Raw genomic sequence first — 20,490 nt, forward strand, 5'->3', positions numbered from 1 at the left:
CGTCATCGGCATACAGGCATAGAACTGCATCACCCCTTTGTTTCTTTCCATTGAAGCTGCAGTTAAATCCACCAAGGTGGTACATAGTTCCACTTGTACAGATCTCCAGGGATGTACAAAAGAGCTCTACTGGCATGGAGGAAGAGTGGCAAATCCTTAATCTTATTCCTTTGAATATTTGGCTGCCAGTTGCTCTTTTGTAACAAAGGAATAGAGATGTGTGTAACTGCTAAATGATGGTTTTAGGGCTCCAAGGATGTTGGGGTCAGGGTGGAGTCTCGTTCTTTGGCTGGGGATGCTGGATGACGAAGGTAGTCCTCCTGAAGATAGATGTTGGCTTGCAATGATCTGCGGAAAGAGATCATGTAATGTAGTCAAAAATACTGAATGCAACCTATTTGAAACAGTGTCTGTGTGTTTAATATGTTGTTGCATGGAAAGTACCAAAATGGTGACCTCAAATTGTTCACCTTGTTCACAAAATCAGTAGTAAGACTCTTGGACTGTCTTCAATTTAATTCTCATATGAACACAACACATGGGTTAGCACAAAGCCACTCCTGTCCTTTTAATATGAACGAGCAATGGATATAAGAGAATATATCCACTTTCTCCATGTGCAAACAAATTATTATTATTATTAATTGATAGTACATTGGGCCTCTACTCATTAAAATCAATGTCAATACAGGGTGCAGAATCAAATAGGATAGAATAGAAAAGGCAAGGGTAGATGACACAATAGGCAAGACCAATTATTTGATTCTGACCTCTTTTTGTTAAGGATGTTGTTTTAAAGTTGCTTGCACCTTTTTTCGAATGGCAAATATACAAAAGGAGCATCTTTACTAACATGAAGGTTGATGGGAGTATAGAATTATAATGCAAAAATGAAGTTGGCCACTAGATGGTGTATAAGCATAAGACATGAAATGTACAGTAGATTGGAAGTGCTCTCAGTTATCCAGCTCAAAAGATAGTTGTCATCAATAAGTCAAAGGGAAATGGACTTTGGATCTGATCAGATTTTGGCAAAAGAAAGTTTTTTAATTCAGTAATGTCCTGTATTTGCATTTATTGCTTTAACTAATTTTTTGCCAGTATTCTGTAATATTTGTTTTCTAAGGGGTTACATATTCACCATTGCATCCACAGTATTAGCGCATTAAAGTGTTCTTGCTGAACAATGCTTATGTTCTCAGAATTTAAAAGTCAGGTCTGTAGGTTGACATGAGAAAGATCTTTGTTAAATTAAAAAGTTTTGTTTTTTAATAAAACTGTTAGTGTCTCAGATTTGTGTTTAGAAAGCCCACAGCTAGTATCTTTGTTCAGTCATGCATCTTTGCATATCAGCGCCTGGTCAGGTTTTTCATTTATTCATGAGAGGAAGATTCTACCCTCGCATTTATCTACAATTGTAGCTGCAAATACAATAATCCAATTGACTATTGGAGAAAAACAATGCCTGTGTCTTTTATAGGATTAATTTCTCCTTTCATGATTAAATAGATATTAAAGCTGGACATTTTTTAAAATATTGTCACATGATTTTTAGTGAGCTTTTGCAGCAGAAACCAGATGTATAAGGCAGCAGATCGACATTAGTGATAACATCCCCAGACACACTGTCAGCCTGTGCTGACACAGCACATGTTGACATAATGGGAAGGACGCATGTTACGTTGCTGCCTGAAATAACGCAGGAGTGAAGTCACTTGTATGATCTGGCACTCCATTTTTTTCACAGCTCTGAGGTAGAGGACCTTTATTATGTAAACCTCTTTGTCTTAGTATTTGTTCAATAAAGATGTATTTGTAGGCTACTTTGCAAACTGGGACCTGTGCAGTATCTGGGGTCATAGACCTCCTCCCTTCTTTAGGCAAACAGAGCAAGTGAGCACTTCATTGTATATATAGATAGTTCAATAATTAGACCTGATGAAAAACACCTGTGTACTCCAACAAGCTCCACCTGCAACCACTATGCCCCCCAGTGTCTCTGAGAAATACGTTTTTTAAACCCTGTGTCCAACTAATTTCATTTGTATGAAAATAGTGTGCACTAGCAGTTAAGGCTCTGATTCAGTAACATTTGTATAGTGCAGATAAAAGTAAGTTTGTTGAGGTTTGTATGATGACAGGTGTATAAGTCCACATTCATGTCCTGTTTCAAATCACACGTTTCCATTCGTTTATCATTTAACAACAAAGTTTCCCTCAATTTACCCAAATGTTTCTGTTTAACCATAATTCAGCTTCCTAAAGCCATTATTAAAGAAATAGTAATATAAGAGCATTATGAATGCTCTCATATATTGAAGTGTAATAGGTGTAGTTAGTTTGCAGTTTCTTGACCCTGATAAACATCTACACTGATCATTTGTTCATAGGGCTTAAAACAAACAATGTTTTTTGTTCAGTAACATTAAAAGCAGGAAATAACAATGTTCTTATACCCCTGTGAAATATTTTACTTACAGCCAACAGAAAAAGACAGTCTGTCCCTAACCCTAAAGGGATAGTTTAGTTTTGAAGTGGGGTTGTAACCATAGTCAGTATATTACCTGCAGTACATTTGGGTCGACAGCCCCTAAGTCTAGAGAAGTAGACAGGAACACTGGCATGGAAGCTAAGCATTATAGTGCTGTCAACGCAGCAGCAAAATGTATTTTAGCCACCTGAAAAAGGCCCCACTAAGTGTACACTATATTTAGAATGTTTTCACTGCTTTCCGTCACCGTCAAACAGCCCTTTCCTTTGGCACTACATTTTCTCAACCATTTCTCAATGTGCACTATATTACAAGACAGATGAGTCGTGTGGATCATAAAGTGCTGCTGTGGCAAGTTAAAGGAGTGAAGACTTTCTAAATGATACTGGGCCATTATTTTGGTGGCTAAAATACATTTTGCTGCGGGGCCCGTCCTCAGCAGTACATTGCTTAGCTAACGTGGCGGTACTGCTGTCTGCTTCTCCAAACTGGGTGCATACCAACCCAAATCTAGTGCAAGTAATACACTGAGTATGGATAACTCCCATTTACAACCCCACTTAAAAAAAATCCAAACTACCCTTTTAAGTAGTTTTAATTGCTGCTTTTTTGTCATTCTGGTACTGTATATGGCATTTTTGCATATAGGAGATTTGTGTATGTAAGAAATATTTGTTTATGATTATGATTATGATTCTTTCTTTCATTTATTTCTTTGAAAAATCAGACTTGTAACTTTGGGAGTCTATAATTGCATGTCCACATTTTTGGTCCCCAAAATGGATATATTCCACCCCAAAAAATCACTGCCTTCTGGTTTTATTTCCCACTGTGCCTGACCCAGATTAACTGCTCCAAACATGCTGTGTATTTATATGTTGCTCAGCACCAGACTTAATCTGTTCCAGTGAACACAGGCCCCCAAAGGGCTGGTACACAACACACAGGCACAAAGACACACGCACAAAGATGTATGAATATATGAATAGACACATGCACACACATACACACAAACACACACACAGGCTGACTCACACTGGACATAGAGAGGAGAAGGGAGAAATGGTTGGAGGTAGCAAAAAACAAAACAAAACACTATATGGCCAGAAGAATATAGACACCAGTAACCATTTGGCCCTTTGCTGAAATACCCTGACCTCAACCCAAGCCAATATTTTTGGGGTGAATTGGAGCACTTACTGAGAGCAGAACCGTATTGCCCAGTGGCCGACTTCACTAATGCTCTTGAAGCTTCAAAATTTCGTTTAAAACCTCCCAGAGGAGTGGGGGACATTAGCAGCAAAATAACGCCCGCAAGCTTGAAATATGACATTGAACAATCAATCACAATTGCACATGGCTGTAATGACCTAATTTGGTCATATAGTCTAAAAGGGAGCAAACAAGAGAGAGCAATGAGGGACACGACAACCAAGAAAGAGATAAACTGGAGTTGAGAGACATTTTTCTCCTTGGGGGTTAGGTGGCATGAAAGAGAAAGTACTAATGGCAGAGACACAGAACAAAAAGAGATTGTTACAATAAAGGAAAAAGACATGCAGTGAGAGAAAGAGAGATGCTTGACAGGGAGAGGAGAGCGAGGAAAGACAACATGAAAGTGAGAGAGAGAGAGACGAAAAGGAAGTTAGAAAGAGCAGTGATGTTTGACAGCAGTAGGAGAGAGAGAGAGAGAGAGAGAGAGCGCGAGAGAGCGCGAGAGAGAGAGAGAGACTGCAGCAGTCACAGGAGGCAGTTAGTGAGCGCATGGCTGCACAGCATGCAGAAACATTCCAGGCTCAGTACATTATATTTTATGGCACATATGCAAGACTGTGAAACACAATAGCCTCACCAATGTCTGTTCACCACCTCACCGTGCATTAAAAGCTTAAAAACCCACTGTACCGAGGCAAATAGGCAGCACTTCCAATGCATGAAAAAAGGCACATAACAGATTTTCCTAACATAGCTGCTCCTATTTTTACACCTCCAACTCACAAAACACACACCTGCACCCTTTACTAGTGCCACATGAAATGAGCTTACATCATTGTTCAAACCCATCTCTTACACATTAAATTAATTTGCATTGATGCTTTGCTTTGGCTAACACGTGAACTTATCTGTACATTGTTCACTGTCAACATATTTTCCATATTTTGCTAAAATATCCACTCCTGACAACCAAAGCATGATTACCTTTTTATAGTTATGTTTAGGAAACAGTTTATATCGCTGGTTTATATTTAGGCCTTGAGGTCTTTAGGTGTTCGTCACACCTCAGACACAATTGGGACTTCTGTGATGTTGTTATCAAAGTGTAGATGAATGAATATAACATGATTATTTCTTTAACTTTAAAAGGCCCTGAAGTGGATCGAAAACACAGACAGAACAACGGAAACAAATCAGTTTAGTGAGTAAGAGACGTCTCAGTTGATTAGTCTCGCAGAAAATGGGTATAAAAGGCAAACACTGGTACTAGTTTAAATTAATTTCAGTGCTACATTTTTCTTTGTTTCATCAAAAAACAAAATGAGCTGAAAGCTTAATTCTGATCCTATTTGGAGTTTGATGTTTTTCATTATCAATTTACTCTGATAGGTTCAAATCAGGCAGCGCTTGATAATTCGCTGCCACGCTGTTGGAATAAAACTGACTGCTGATTTAAAAAAAAGGCTTTTAAAAAACACACACGGCCCATATGCTACTGATGTGGAGCAAGCCACAATACAACAGCTGCAACAACACAGAAGACGCAACAAAACTGGCTTCAGGCTGCACTGCAGTGACAAGCAAAACAGGCAGCTTGTCCCCACATGACAAAAACTGAGATGTGGAGATGGAGAATTACAGATGTACAAATACATTTCCAGAAAAAATATTTTTTTTTCTTCTGAGAGTTGCCTTTGTCCTTAGAATCTTAATTTAAAAGAAGCATATTGAGTTTTCAGGTGTGCTGAGTTATCCTGCAAGTCTTTGAATATTTCTGACTTTGGTGCCTCCTAGTGGTAGCATCGAGGAAGACGCTGTAACAGTACATGCTTATTAAAATCTGTATTATAATGACAGGTGAACACAAATTATATACTCATTGTTTAGATTTTAAAGAAGTATTTTGTGTGATTTTCAACAAGTGAGAAAGATCTCAATGGGATCAATTAGGCAAAGTAAAAGGTAACTTACTGTCTGGCTGCCAGAGAGCGCAGCGTGTTCTCTCTGCCAGTGTGCTCAGGCCTGAGACATGAAGTATCCGGAGGATTACAGTCCTTGTTGGCTGAAAGAGGGAGCAGCAGCATTTTAGACTGAATGTTTTTCCTAATAGGAACATTCACCTTCTGATACCTTGACAAATGTTTGTGTAATTAGCGTTCACTGTGAGATCTGAGTTGTAATTATGACTGGGAAACCTTTTTCTGAAAGCGCTGATATGTTTGACTTGAAGCGTAATAATACACAAGTGCCTGAAACAAGCAAGGATTCCTCACGTCAGCATAAGTCCATTGTTCAAGGTAATTAAACCCACATAATGTTATACTGTCAATACGCTGCATTTTTAACCCTAAACATGACTAACGCTGCAATATTTCATCTCTCTGCAGCATTTAGTACTCACCAGTATGCTCAGCTCTCCTCTCTGCTCCCCCTCCGTCCCTCTCTCTCTCTCCTTCCTCTCTCTCTTTCAGTAAAACAAAAGCAGGAGGAACTTCACAGGTTTTTCTGGTACGAGGCCTCGTGGCTCTGTGATTTTATATAGTCCTGAAAATGCATGGGTACATTCTGTCAGTTTGATTTCATTTAAACAGCTTTTGACACACTATCTTGTTTCATCATTAGACACCACAAGACACATTTTATATTAAAACACAGCAGTAAAACATCAGAAGATAATTACATTCTGTATGTCCTGAATCAAACCCTCAGCCCCCAGGTTACTGTCATAAATGAAAGAACATATTATAATCCAAGAAGGGTTTTATTTGAAATTTGGGAAAGCAACAAATAATATACTAAATATAGTTGATGTAAACATGACTGCAAACGACTTAAAACTATGAATAAAGCAGCTGCATCTCCTCAGAGTTACATTCATATTCAGGTATGAGGGGCATAATCATGCTGCTTTATTCTTTTCTTTCACTGCATCATCATGTATCTAAGACTATTCATCAATTAAAGTTAAGCAGCTAAATGATTTGTTTAAGATTAGAGAAACCTGTCAATGTGCAGGTCCAGTAATTCAGCATTTGCCCAATTTAGTTCAAAGTTACACCAACACCACAGTGGATAGATGTTACCCAGAAAGCCACTCAACAATTGTTTTGATCCTCTTTTAAAACGTGAATGTCACTGTTTTTGTATTGATTGTTAATAACTTGTGTAATAATAACTTTAAATAACTTTAAACGTCATATGCACATCGTAATAAGTAACAATACATTTGTGGCAGTTTTAAGCTAAAACCTGAGCATGGTATGTCTAACACTGAGTCACCATGTTTTAGTTTGAGTAGTGGTATGGGGTTCAGTTAAACTAATATTGCATCAATGCTATGGTCATTTTTCATTGATTTGGGATTTTAAAATATCAAAAATTGAGAATTGCTTTTGCTTTCAAGTCACATGACTTTAGGAAGACCAGACTCAAGTAAATCAAATCTCACAGCAGTCAAGTCCAAGTCCACAGTCTCCCTGGTGGTGGTATGTACATCATTATATTGTGTATATCACGGTACTGTGTGTTCATCTGTGATGGACCTACTGTGTAAACAACACACAGTGATGCAGACTGTATGTCATAGTAGGAATAAGTTGTCATTGTCACTGTTTGGTTTTCAACCTTCACATACTGTACCGAACAGCCGGAGGAGAAAAAAAAGAAGAAACACAGACAAAAGCAAACACACACCAGCTCACACACACTGCCTGCTCTGAGTAAACCACTTTAAACTGCCTGCTCTCTGCTGCCTCCAAGAGTCAACACACAACACTCTGTAGCTGTCTGTCAACATCCCAGTAGACTTTGTACCAGCAGCATCTCAGAGGTTTATTTTTATGTGTAATGTTTGAGATGCGAAGAAAGCAAGAAAGGTTTTCAGCTCTTTGTACATGAAGCATTGACCGAAAATACGGCTGCTGTCTGATGATTACCTTGTAGCTTCTGAAAAGCAGGAAAAGTTTACTCCATTTTTGCCTTTTCATATTAACGGCCGTGCTGTAGGCTACATTTTATAAGCTGTATTATGCCTTTTATTTAGGAGATCAATGGCCTCCTTTTGCATAACTTAAACTGAGCTAAATTACAAAGTACTCAAAGAAAGACTAAAAAAGCTACAGTAAAAATAACTGTTATTAGTAGCTACTGATTCTTCTATTAATGATCTTCAGGTCTCCTTTTATCTAACTTTGTGCATGGTAATGCTGAGCACGGATCAGCATTTTTTAAGCGGTAACAGACTCTTACAGCGGTTAACTTCAGTTTCCAAAATAAAAACTGGCAGCAAAAATTCACTGATTTTTCTGACATCAGATGCACCAAAATAAACCACTGCATATTCTTAAAAGTTTAAAAACGTTCTACTATAGACAAAATTTAAACTTTTAAACAGTCACAGCTTAAACTTGTCTTCTCATGATATAAACACTGCATGCAGGAGAAAGGAAAGAAACTAAATAAATACCTTAATCTTAGCACTTTAGAATAAAGAGGTGAACTTCTTGCCAAAACCAGAGATAGCTAGAGGAAAGTAGACAAGATAGAGGAGTTAAATCAATGTTGATTAAGGTGTGAGACAATAAATGAAGCTTTGAATGAACTTGAACAGCTGTAATATTGTATGTGTTACATCCAATAGGAGCAAATATAGTATTTTGCCATCATGTTTCTACAATATTTTGTATACTTAATATCTAACTACTACATTTTCAACATGGCTTTCATTATGCCATGGCCAAATCACGTGTTTAGAGTCTGCTGTTACTAAGTGATTTGTTTATTGCACCTTCTCCCAGTTTTCCGGCCTGCTCAGCGGCTCCTCCTGGCAGGATCTTGGAGAACATGCCATCTCCCTCCATGCCCGGCTGACCTGCTGCGGCACTGCCAATCCCTCCTGGCCTAGGAGCTGCCTTGGAGCCTGTACAGAAAAACAGAAAGAGAGGAAGACAGAGTAGAGCATTGAGAAAGATGAAAAGGGAGGAAAAGAGAGGGAGGGGGTCAGGGGGAGAGGAGGAGTATTAATAATATTAGCTGGTATCCACAGTACCGGTACACATAAGATGGCATCTTTGGTTTCAAGTGATGTTGTAGCTTTTCATTTCACTTTCCAGAAATCACTTTTAAATTAAACAGTATGAGAAGTAGAATCAGTGAGTTGCTTAAATTCACTGCTTAAATTAAACAACCAGATGTTCCTCGGTTGCTTCTGTGTAATTTGTCCTGTCCTCACCTGCAGCTCTTTCCTCTTTTCACTCATTAGGTCTCCATTGTAAAGGCCTTTGTGGGCTTTCTGTGTTTAATTTCTAGTCTGTGTACATGTGCTGCTGTAGCCTTCATTCCTAAATTGAGACCTCCTCCCTACTGACTTAGTAACTTTAAAAAAGGCTTAGACTGACTGCCACCAACAAACCTCCCCTAACAATTAACTGAAAGACTTCCACACTGACTACACATTCAAGTAAGTGCAAGTCCAAATGTGCATCCTCCTCCCATCAGCACTTATGGTCACTTATTATTATTATGGCTGTGTTGCAACAACCTTCATCTGGTATTTCATTTAGCCCATTCAGATAAACCTCTGATAACAGTTGCCAGAGACTGGCAATAATAATAATATGGCGAAGCATTAAAATCTTTCTGGTTAAGATAAGGGGAAAGAATTTGGGCTGCAACATGATTATTATCATTATTGATTAATCTTACATTTATTTTTTTTATTATATTAATTGATTCATCAGTTGGTCTGTAAATGTAAGAAAATAGTACAAGATGCCAATGACAATTTCCTCAAGTCCACATTGGCACATTCAAACAGCTTGTTTTGTCCTACATTTCTACTATCATAGAAAATGATGGACTCCAGAAAATATTCATATTTGAGTAGTTCAGATTAGGGATTTTGTTTGCATTTTTGCTTTAAGATTATTCAAGCAATTAACTGTCTAAATTGTTGCCATGTAATTATCTGTCAATACAAATAGTTTCAGTTTTAGAAACATCTTTGTCCTGGTTCAATTCATCAGGATGTGTAATGCAGACTCTGAATGCTCCACCTCCATTTACTCCCAGACTATCAGACTACTACCTGCATCAGCCATGTATTTTGGTACTGTAGTGGATATGAACTGTGTTCTGCAGTAAAAAAGCAATACCTTAAAACATTCTTATCTGACTGCTTATCTGTTCTACAAATGAACTAAACTATTAAATACCAAATGAACTAACTGACTCATTACATAGTGGTTAGGTAGACTTGGCACACTCAGGCTGATTTGCTGCCATGAAGTGAAACTCCTGTGGAACTCCTGTGTGTTTTCCACCGTGGGATTATTTGCAGATTAATCTCAGATTAGACAGTGTACACCCGTTACATAACACAGGCACACTGGGCAACAGCTGGTAAGATGTGGGAGTCTGTGTGTGTGTGTGTGTGTGTGTGTGTGTGCGTGTGTGTGTGTGTGTGTGTGTGTGTGTGTGTGTGTGTGTGTGTGTGAGAGAGAGATGTGTATACTGCACCTATGCCTGTAAGTGGGGGCTGGGCTGCTTTTGTAGCCATGACGGGTGCTGCCTTCGCTCCAATGGCTGTTACTGGAGGCGTGTCAATTTTGGCCTGCTGTGAGAGAGAGAAAGAGAGAGAGAGAGAAAGAGAGAGAATGAGGATAAAACAGCAGGAGTGACTGTGGAGGGAAACTTGTAATTTAGACACATGTCAGTATTTACCCTTTTGAACTGTTTAGGACAATGACAATGCTGGCGAAGAACGATTAATTTCTATTTACTCAAACAAAACCTGAATGAGAGAGTGAGATGAAAAAGAGGGAGAGAAGACACAAAGAAAAAGACAAAAAAAAAACAGATGGAGTGAAAGAAAGAAGATGACAGCCAAAGCTGCTTCTCTATTGCGTTGTGTTGTGACAATTTACTGAATGATGTGACTGACGACTGACTGAATGATGAGTTTCAACATCTTCAACACAGCCAACTGTCAATCTGAGGAGTGCTGCTGAAAAGATGTCATTCATCTACTTCTGCTTCCATAGAGAGCAGCTGCTGGAAGTCCATTCACATTGTTATGATTCAAGAGAAATTGGTTGATCAAGTTTGTTTTGTTTGCTGTCTAAGACAAAGGATGATACATCACAATTTGAACATTTTGGAAACATCTCCCATCAGGGCTTGAATATCTGATGGCAGTAATTATTGCCTGGCAGCTCTCCGCCAGTAACTTAAAATAGTCCATTAGACGACTGCACTAGATAGTTGAAATATAAACTCATCACAAAGGAAGAGGTAAGAGATGAAAAAAAAAAAAATTATTCATTTTGGAAGAATGAAGAATGTATTCTCTCTAAACCACAGTGGACAATAAGGTTGTATTGAACTGTTTTTATTTTGTAATCTCCTTACATTTATTTATTTATCTTCATGCTATAAAACTGAATATATTCATTCATTCATTCATTTGTTGGCAATTTAACTTCCTTGCACTTGCCTCCAGTGCTGACCAACAACTGAGCAGACTATATCTGCCGTTGAAGACCATCAGTAGCTAAAGTTTTAACTATTATTTCCAAAGTCAAGGATCAATTTTCAGTCTCATATTATTCATTACTTCTCTGCATTGATTTCTGCTGTGTCATACTAACCTGCATGAGAGGTGACATATAAATAAAAAGTTAATTGATTGGTGATTGTTTTCCAATTAGTCTCTGAGGTCAAATAGAAAATATTAAAATGTTGCTATTGTAGATATCTTGCATTGGATATGGTTTGAAAATTCTTATATCTGCTGAGTAACTGTTTGAAATATTACTGCTTTGTGTTGCTGTGTTTCTTCCCTCAACATGTAAGGACAAAACTACGGAGGCTGCCACTCCACTTAAAGGATACAGCTTTATATAAGATGCAGACCAGGCGGTTTCTTATATCCATCAATATAGCAGCTGGTACTATTCAAATGGAGGAGATATGGCCTGATGTTTGCTCTGTTTTATCTCTCTTTTGTTCTTACTTAGTGTCCTCTGTTTCCAGTAAAGCTTTCTGTCACTCCTGTTTAAAAACACTCCATAAATAAACTTGACTTGGCTTGATGGACACGCCAAATAATCAAACAATACTCTGCATTAACATCCTTATTGACTCCAGTTTAGCTGCTGCAGAACAGAGGTTTTGCATTATGATGCACTGTGCAGCATGCAGCATTTAATTATTTACCGCCACTCAATCAATGCTTTTAATTACACAATGGACCCAATATGAGTTTGAGTGAATGAGTTTGCAGACTGAATAATCATCTTATGATAAATTCTGTTTACTAGTTTATGGCTTCCTGTCAGAGCAGAGCTTTCAGAATAATTTCCAAGACAAAATCCTGCATAATTTGATATCGGACCATATGAATTATTTCACTGCTCTTTCCCGCTGATAGTACAACAATGCAGCAATATGAAATGATGAAATCATGAACACTGTTCAGCAGATCATGAATAACTGAATAATTTTGGGATATTCATGATAAACATGGTGGCAGTGGCTTTGTAAACTACTTTGGTAAATAATTCATACATATACTAGTAACATAATGCATTCAGGAAGAGAATCACACTATATGAATGTTCATGTTAAATATCATAATCAGATTTTAAGACTCTAAATACAAGTAGATTTACGTGGATTTATGATTATGGAGCCAATGTGGGGTGAGAATAGATTTTCACAGGGAGACATTTTTAAGTGCCAATTTCTCGTGTGTCTAGCAGACTGAATCAGAGACATTGAGTCAGCTGCCACTGTTAATCACAGTGTTAGATAAGGTCTGCCAACAGAGGGACAGCAGAATTTAAATAAAGCATCTTAACTGGGAGTAGATGGACCAGCTCTTATCTGTGGGAGCATTGAGAGGCACAGGAGGATGGAGGGAAGGCGAGGGATGAGAGTAAAAACTGCCTGAAAACTTGAAGTAAATGCGAGAGAGAAGAGAGGAAAGGAAGAGTTGATGGTGCAAAAAATTGGATGACTGGACTGGAGGGGGAGAATAAAACAGAATGACTATAAACTTAAAGATTGAAAGATGCAGGAAGATAATCGGCCTAGCAACTGGGAGTTAGAGGAAGTCCAGTTATTATAGTAAGAGGAGGGCGTTTGTAGAAAGAGACAGAGAGGGAGATACAATTTTGCAGTGAAAACTTAAAAATATATTATTTCCTGATCAAAAATCAAAATCAAGATGACAAAATGTTAAAAGACTGCTGATGAAACACTTTGTGATCTCAAGAACAAAACAAATGTATTAACCGCCCAAAAAACAACTGGAAAAAAGTTCTCTCTAGGCCTGCATAGAGAAGAATGAGTGTGTGAGGGAAGTCAGAGGGAATAAGATCATATTTGCATCAGTTGTGATACAGTCCTAACAAACAACATCTCCAACGAAGAAAAGTATATTCAGAATAGACCATGCTCCTCTCCTTTCAAAGTGTGACATCAACCGCACACCATGCAGTGATGGAAAAGAAATTGCATTTTAAAAATGATGTTAAAGCATGTTCAGATATGCCACAAAACTGTATTTTAATGGCGATGAAATGATGCATGTCTCCTAATTTTATTCACTCAGAAAAACAATAGCTCTTTGTACCCGTTATCATACCGTCTCTTTATCATATCAAATAGAAACAACAGATGTTAATCTTAATATCTCCTAATCAAGCTGTACTCACCATGGTGGCTGGTGTGTTTCCAGTGGGACCTGTCTGCCTGGCCTGCCCCATGGGTCCACCTGCTGGTCCCATCTGCCCTGGCTTGGCCTGGCCTTGCCCCATGCCCATGCCCATTCCCATGCCCATGCCTTGTCCCTGGGGTGGGGGCTGCTGCTGAGGGCCAGTGGTCGCTGCAACACCAGGCTGCCCTGGTCGGGCTGCCGAAGTCTGGGCTTGTTGTTGGAGTTGGGTCCGCTGTCCCGGAACCCCATCTGTTTGGGAACCTGGAACACCCTGTCGACTTGATCCGGTAGGACCACCAGCGGGGCCCTGAGCCCGGGAAGAGCTGCCAGACCTGGACGTGCCTGGGTGGAGGACGTGAGAGTGAAAAATCATTTTTATAAAAAGATTGCACTCATTTTTCCAAAACTGGAACCACTTGAGTGCAAGAAAAAACATCTGATTTTTGCATCATCCACTCTGCAGTTCATAGAGAAAAACTGTGACTGATAAGCTCCATTCAATGAGGATTAATTTATCCAGTCAGTCAATTCTTGCAGGCAGAGCAGGTTAGGAGAAAGTTCTGCCTTTGTAAACGTAAAACTCCAATCTGCTGATTAAGGAATTGCAACATTTTAAGTAAGATTTTCTTATTCTTGAAATATTTTTTGTATGTATTACACTGTAAACAACAGCAACTGACAGAAGAAGCAGGAGTGAAAGAGTGTATTATACAACAAATGGTGTGAGCAAAAATCAAACCAGCAATTTAATGAGTACACGACTAATAATACAGCCTCAGTGCTGCCCTAGGAGAAAACATTTCCTTCAAGAAGTTACGGTTGACGTAGTTAATTAAAAACTGTTGATCCCTGAGGGGAGAGTTGATTGTAAAAGAGCATCATACCCAGTCTGAACAACAGGGGTTATTAAAATTGCTGCCTAAGACCTAAATGAAAAATGTACAGGGATCTTATCCAAGAATCACTGCTTATTATTGCTCCACCAATAATTCAAGGGTCTATCATAATTCAGGAAACTTAGTTTACTGTAGGTCTGCAGGACACATTATAAAAATGTCAATTCATTCATTCAATATTTGGTTGATGGTCTTGTTTATGAATGAGAAAAAAGAAACACTTTTTTTCTTGAGGAAACAAGAGTGAGCAGCATTAGAGGAGAAATTTCAGAATTATGAGGGAAAGAAACAACATCTGATTTTGTGTCAGTAATTACAAACTTACAAATCATTACAAAGCAAGAGTCACTCACTTAAAATAAAATAACTAATACATTTTAACATAGATAAGAAATATAACTTATTTCTGTTACTTATCAGGTCATAGACATATAATTAGTTTTAAATGAAGACATTTTGGCACCACTTCTCATTCTTGACAGCTGCCAGACTGGCTACACTGAGTGGAATCTGAATGAGGTCTGATGATTGCTCTAGACATGAAATTAAATTAGCAAATGGATATTACAAATTTTTTTCTAATACTTCAAGGTGTTCCAAATGCCCAAATAACCTTAACTTGTAGAATACTGTTTCAGTGCATACAAGTGTGCAAAGTCAGCGAAAGAATACATCAATCAGTTAGCTGAATAATCAAAACAATCAGCTAGATAAGCTCTTTCTATTCAGTAAAATATTTTAAGAAATATTTGCGGTAAAGGGCTACAAATACAGATTAATATTAAAACTGAAATTGCACATTTAATGCTAATATGAATTATATTAAACAGTGTTGATACAACATACTATGTCAGATGTAAAGATGCCCTGTATGTACCTGGTGGTTGGCCCTGCATGTCCACCTGCTGCTGAGACTTGCTGCGTGAGGACCGGTGTGGGTCTCCCTGTCTGGAGGATCGCTGGCCATGGTGGTGCCCAGATGGATCCCGGCTGTATTCCGATGAGTGGTACCCTCCAGACCTTGAGTCACCACGTCTTCCTGTAGATGATGATCGTACTGAAGGGTCGTGGCGCATTGTTGGGTCTTTGGGGTGCCCTTTAGATGACCTCGAAGCCCTCTGCTCTGCATCTGAATGACGTGATGAGGACGAGTGTCGGCTAGTGCTGCCGTGGTGCCGGTGGTCACGGGATGATGAGTGTCGCCCTCCTTGGCCATACTCATCCTGGGGCCACAGGTCCTCCTCGGGAGGCTCATCATAATCATGGTAGGTATGTTTGACACTGTGGCTCCTCCTCCCAGTTGAGTGACTGCTTCCGTAGTGTCGCGAACTGGAGCGTGGCTTCTCAAACCAGTCAGTCTCCTCCTGGCCAAGATGGTAGGCTTTGGAAACCGAGAGCAGATCACAGTCAATCTCCATGTCGTTTGGAGACAGCGGCATGCAGGCTGAGAGAAGGAAGGAGGTAGGAAGAAGAAGACCAACCACATGCAAAAGAAAAGAAAAGGAGGGAAAAGACACAGAAAGAAAGGCAGAAAATAAAAATAAAAGTTTTACATCCATGCAGAATACACTTCACGTCGCCTTCACACATTACAAGACAATATAAACAAGATAAAACACTGCAAAACTGTCCACTTTGGCAGCTCAAATTCAGTTTCAAACATAAAGCCAGTGACATGAAAATGTTTTATGTTACACAAACATACAAACAACTGCCTTGCAAAGAGAAACTCAAACTTCTTTTTTTATTCTTGATGCTACAACTAGCATTTATGTGTTGCAGTGAGACAATAATACTGGTTGTCTTTGAACAATTAAGTTTAAATATATAACTGACTGTAATGGACTGTTTTGCAGTGTAGACAAGAATTCATGAATAAAAAACATATGAAAACATCAATGCCAAAGACATAATTAAAGATAAAACCCTGTAAAGAAAAAAAACAATGCATCTGTGACGTGCAAAGGAGACCTTCCAAGTGAATCAGAGTGTAGCGAACGAAGAAAACGACCACGTCGGAGAACCATGCGAGTATTGGACAAACAGATGACTGGACGAACAGGCGGAAGAACGGACAGGCAGGCAGACAGACAGACAGCAGTCCACTGATATGAGAGCTCCAACTGACTCTCAGGAAGAAGAAAAACATCAGCATGCAACGGCTATCTCTGTCTCTCTTTTTCTTTCTCTTTCTTTTTGCTAAGCCTAGCCTCTGGGTGGGTGGGGGACGTTTAGATAAACTGTGGGGGCAGTAGTAGGTAGTGAGACTGTGTGGGCATTCAGCTCCCACAATTACCTTCGCTGTCTGACACAGCACAATGATAATCGTCTATTAAGTACGTATCATCCGACTTGTAGACATGCGTCCGCGGAAGGTCCCGTATGTGGTCTTGTACGTCTGGCAGCGAGTGGCTGGAACCATATTGGCCATCATAGTATTGATATCTATTGCTTCGACTGTCGTATGGGTCGGGACCTAAGCTTGATGATCTCCCAGAACCCATGAACCTCCCCAGGGGACTGAGTGGGCTCTCCTCTTCAGAGTACTGCCGGTTTGGGTGGCGTCCCCGGCTGTAGCCAGATCGGTATGAGCGATCGTCTCTCTCATAGGATCGGCTGCGATACCCAGAGTAGTCCTTGGATGAAATCTTGTCCATGCCGTAGCCAGTGGAACGAGATCGGCCAGTGGAGGTGTAGTAAATCCGGTCATCTTCCTCACCCATCGAACCGTAGTATCGACTACCATGGGTGGTGCTGTCGTAGGAAGTCTTCTTAAAGCCATAATCCTCGATCAACTGGCGCCCTCTAATATGGGAGGAGGGGTAAGTTCCACCTGCCGCTGAGGAGTAGGAAGCCAGGTCTGCCTCCACATCTCGAGCCTCCTCAATGGGGGAAAACTTGGAGATTTTCTGCTCCATACTCCCCAGTTTCCTGTGCTTGCTGCGCTTGGAGGACATGACAGCAGGAGCCAGAAGGCTTCTGGAGGATGACGAAGGTTTCTGTACCCCGGAGCGGATGCTGCCATGTTTGTAGTCGTAGTCATAGTAATAGGAGGATCCCCCACCCATGCTAGCGCTCACGCTGCTGCTGCTGCCCCCTAGAGGTCCGTGCCTGTAGCTGCTCTTACCCCTGCCATGGTGGTCGTACAACTCTTCCTGCATCGCTGCTTCTTCCTCGGGTGCCCTGCCATACGAGGAGCTGCCAGTTCCCCCACGCGTCGTGCTGCTGTGGCCATGGATGTCGCCCGGATAACGCCCACTGCTGCCATGATGCATCATGTCCCCTGTCGTCGTGCCCAGCCCGTCTTTTGCCGTCAGCTCACTTACATCATCAATCATCATGTAGTTTCTGGGGATGTTTTGCTCTAAACCAGGAGCCATGTACATCCCATCTGCCGTGCTGTAGGTGGAGGGACTGTCTACAGAGTGCCCATAGGCATTGGAAACAGTAGAGCTGTACTGTCCATATGAGCTGGCTGTGGTAGTGGGGTACCCATAAGTGTTAGCAGTGGTTGTGGTGTACTGGCCATATGAACTAGCTGAGCTTGAAGTATACTGGCCATAAGTGTTGGGTGGCATGGCAGAGTACCCACCGTAGCTGCTGGACACAGGTGCTGAGCCATAGGGCCCATAGGAGCTAGCCATGGTTGTCGTACCAGTGTACTGATCATAAGATGGGGCTGCACTGGAATAAGTGGCGCCCTGTGCCGTGGTGGTAACCACAACTGTGGGGTTGCTGATCGTCTCATAGTTGGTGGGCATTTTGTGCTCCAGATCAGCTAATGAAGTCTGCCTGGGCCTTCCCGGATGGACTGTGAGGATATCAGCTTGGGGTTGCCCAGGGTATGGGGTGGTCTGGCTAGGGTAGGAGGACACAGCGCTGGGATAGGGTGAGCTGTGGGTGGGGTATGGGGGCTGACCTGGTGGTGCTGGCCCAAAGCCTGTATGCCCTGGTTGGGGCTGAGGCTGGGGTGCAGCAGGTAACCCCATGTCTGTCTGGGGGTATGGGGGCTGAGTTTGGGGGTAGGTGTGGGAAGGGTAGGAGGTTTGAGACTGGTAGGTAGGTCCTGGAGGGTGGGCATGGCTTTGGAGGGGTGTTGGCTGTGGTAGTGCCTGAGACTGTGACACAGTAGGATAGGGAGGCTGGTTGAATGTGGTGGACTGGTATGGTACACTTGATTGTTGAGATGGAGCTGCCGGTTGGCTCTGGGGGTACTGACAGGAGAGGAAGGATGAGGTGGGTGGGTACTGGGCTGCTGTGTTGAGATCGCTGGTGAACTGGCTGAGAGGAGCTGTGCTCGGTCTCGTTGTCAGTAGCCCATTGGTCTCATGTGATGCAGCTGCAGCTGCTAAACGTAGGTTATTCAACTCACTATCAGACATATAGTCCCTAGTGTCCCCCATACATCTCAGGTAGGCAATATCCCTCCTCTCCCTCTCCTTGACCAGTGTCTCTTTCCTTTGGTGGATCCCCAGCTCTAGGTATCTCAGTTTTGCATCAATCTCTTTCTCTTCTTCCTCCAGTTCAGCTTGCTGCTTTCTCAGCTTGGTAGATTCTTGCTCCACGGCCTTCAGCTCATGGGTGAGGTCTTTGAGAAGGCTGGCTTTGGCAGCCAGGCCAGACCTGGAGCTGGGCTTGAGGCTGGGCACGTTAGGCAGGTAGACCTGTTGGAGGGCAGGTGTCATCATGGGCAGGTGAACTGATGTGGTCTCCTCTGGAGGAGGGCTGGGCAGGGTTCGCTTGACCTTACGCAACAGTGAGCTCTGCTGAAGGGCTGCCAGCTGGAGAGAGAGAAAGAGGGAGGGAGGGAGGGATGGAAGAGCAGGATAACATGGGGGAGACAAAAAAAGCATGGAAAGGAAGGGATCAGAAAGGTACATAACAAAAGAATAAGGGACAGGGACATGTGAGGGCAAAATGAATGAGGAGGCAGTCAAATAAGGAGACAGGATTAAAGAGAGGAGTAGAGAGGAGTGAGTGGGGTGGAGAGGGTTATAGAGGACAGGTCAGGTGAAAGAGAGAATAAAAAGGATGAAGAGAAAGGGGTGGAGAATGGGGTAGAGAAGAAAGGAGAAGAGGTGTAGGAAGATTCATGGATAACAGTGGGAGGAGAAATTGGAAGAAGGAGAACAGATGGTGTGCACAACAGATACAGGAGGAAAAAGAGGAAAGGAAACTCAAACAGAGAAAAAGGTCAAGGAACAGAAGAAAACGAGGAGAGGACGTAACGACAGGGATATTCAAGGGAGACAAAGGAGACATATAGACACAAAGACAAGGACAACAAGAAACAAGAGTGAAGTTTGTGTTAGAAGACATACAAAAAGTTTAAATTAGTGTCAATTGTGATGCAGTATTCTGTTAAATCAACCACATCTAATGCAAAAAACCCATTTTTGATTGATTTTTCATTTGGATTCTGTAATTTGGTGATGTTAAAAAGACAATTATTTGCCTGATATTATGAAATAAAATGCTTTTTAAAGTTTTTGATTTTGATTCAGAGTTTTGAGGCTTTTTTGTCAAAGGCCGTTTTTAAGAAAGTCTCAATAGGTGGGTCTTTGTCTGCTTCAAACTGAACATGGGCTGGTAGCATTTACTGATGACCAATGATAAGGAAGGTTACCAAGACCTTTTTGAATCATTGTGTTGAATTTGTGCTGTTCTGGAGACAAAACTGAGTACTACCCCTTTGGCAGGTATACACCATAAAGCAGATGCAGATGCTGTTCTGTGCATTTTCCTTATTTTGAATTATCTTGCTACTCATAGCCCCATGCACACTCACAAGGGTTATTGCCAACTTTAAACTTCAGACTAGGGCTGGGCAATTAATCGAAAAATATTTAGAAACTCTAATCGACTTAATCTTGCTCATGTCAATTAATCGTGGTGTTCACTGTTGCCATGACAGTAAAGGTTAAATATATTTAAGGAATTTGAAAACTTGTCTCCAGTGATCATTTTAACCCAAACCATGATCTTTTCATAGTTCTAATCAAGTGGGGTTAGTGCCTAAACTAAACATTAACCACAGCGTCACACCTTAAAACATCATAATTTTCACTCCCTAAAGACACTCATGTGCGAAAATATCACAAAATATCGTGAGGGCAGTGTAAAATACAAAACAAAAGAAACTGTGAAAATACATAATCGTTTATTAATCG

General features: G+C 40.8%; 1 protein-coding gene across 1 annotated transcript in view; it reads right to left on the reverse strand.

Annotated features, from left to right (window-relative positions):
• Positions 1–8,186: 8,186 nt before the first annotated feature.
• Positions 8,187–20,490, reverse strand: part of bsna (bassoon presynaptic cytomatrix protein a) — a 105,222-nt gene continuing 92,918 nt past the window's right edge. Inside the window, exons 8-13 of the mRNA XM_062427534.1 lie at positions 16,617–19,101; positions 15,198–15,701; positions 13,423–13,766; positions 10,223–10,316; positions 8,493–8,624; positions 8,187–8,227 (exon numbers count right to left, since the gene is read on the reverse strand). Of these exons, the coding sequence (XP_062283518.1) occupies positions 8,187–8,227; positions 8,493–8,624; positions 10,223–10,316; positions 13,423–13,766; positions 15,198–15,701; positions 16,617–19,101 (3,600 nt within the window). The remainder of the gene's footprint in view (positions 8,228–8,492; positions 8,625–10,222; positions 10,317–13,422; positions 13,767–15,197; positions 15,702–16,616; positions 19,102–20,490) is intronic.

This window comes from Scomber scombrus, chromosome 10, assembly GCF_963691925.1.
Source record: "Scomber scombrus chromosome 10, fScoSco1.1, whole genome shotgun sequence".
NCBI classification, from domain to species: Eukaryota; Metazoa; Chordata; class Actinopteri; order Scombriformes; family Scombridae; genus Scomber; species Scomber scombrus.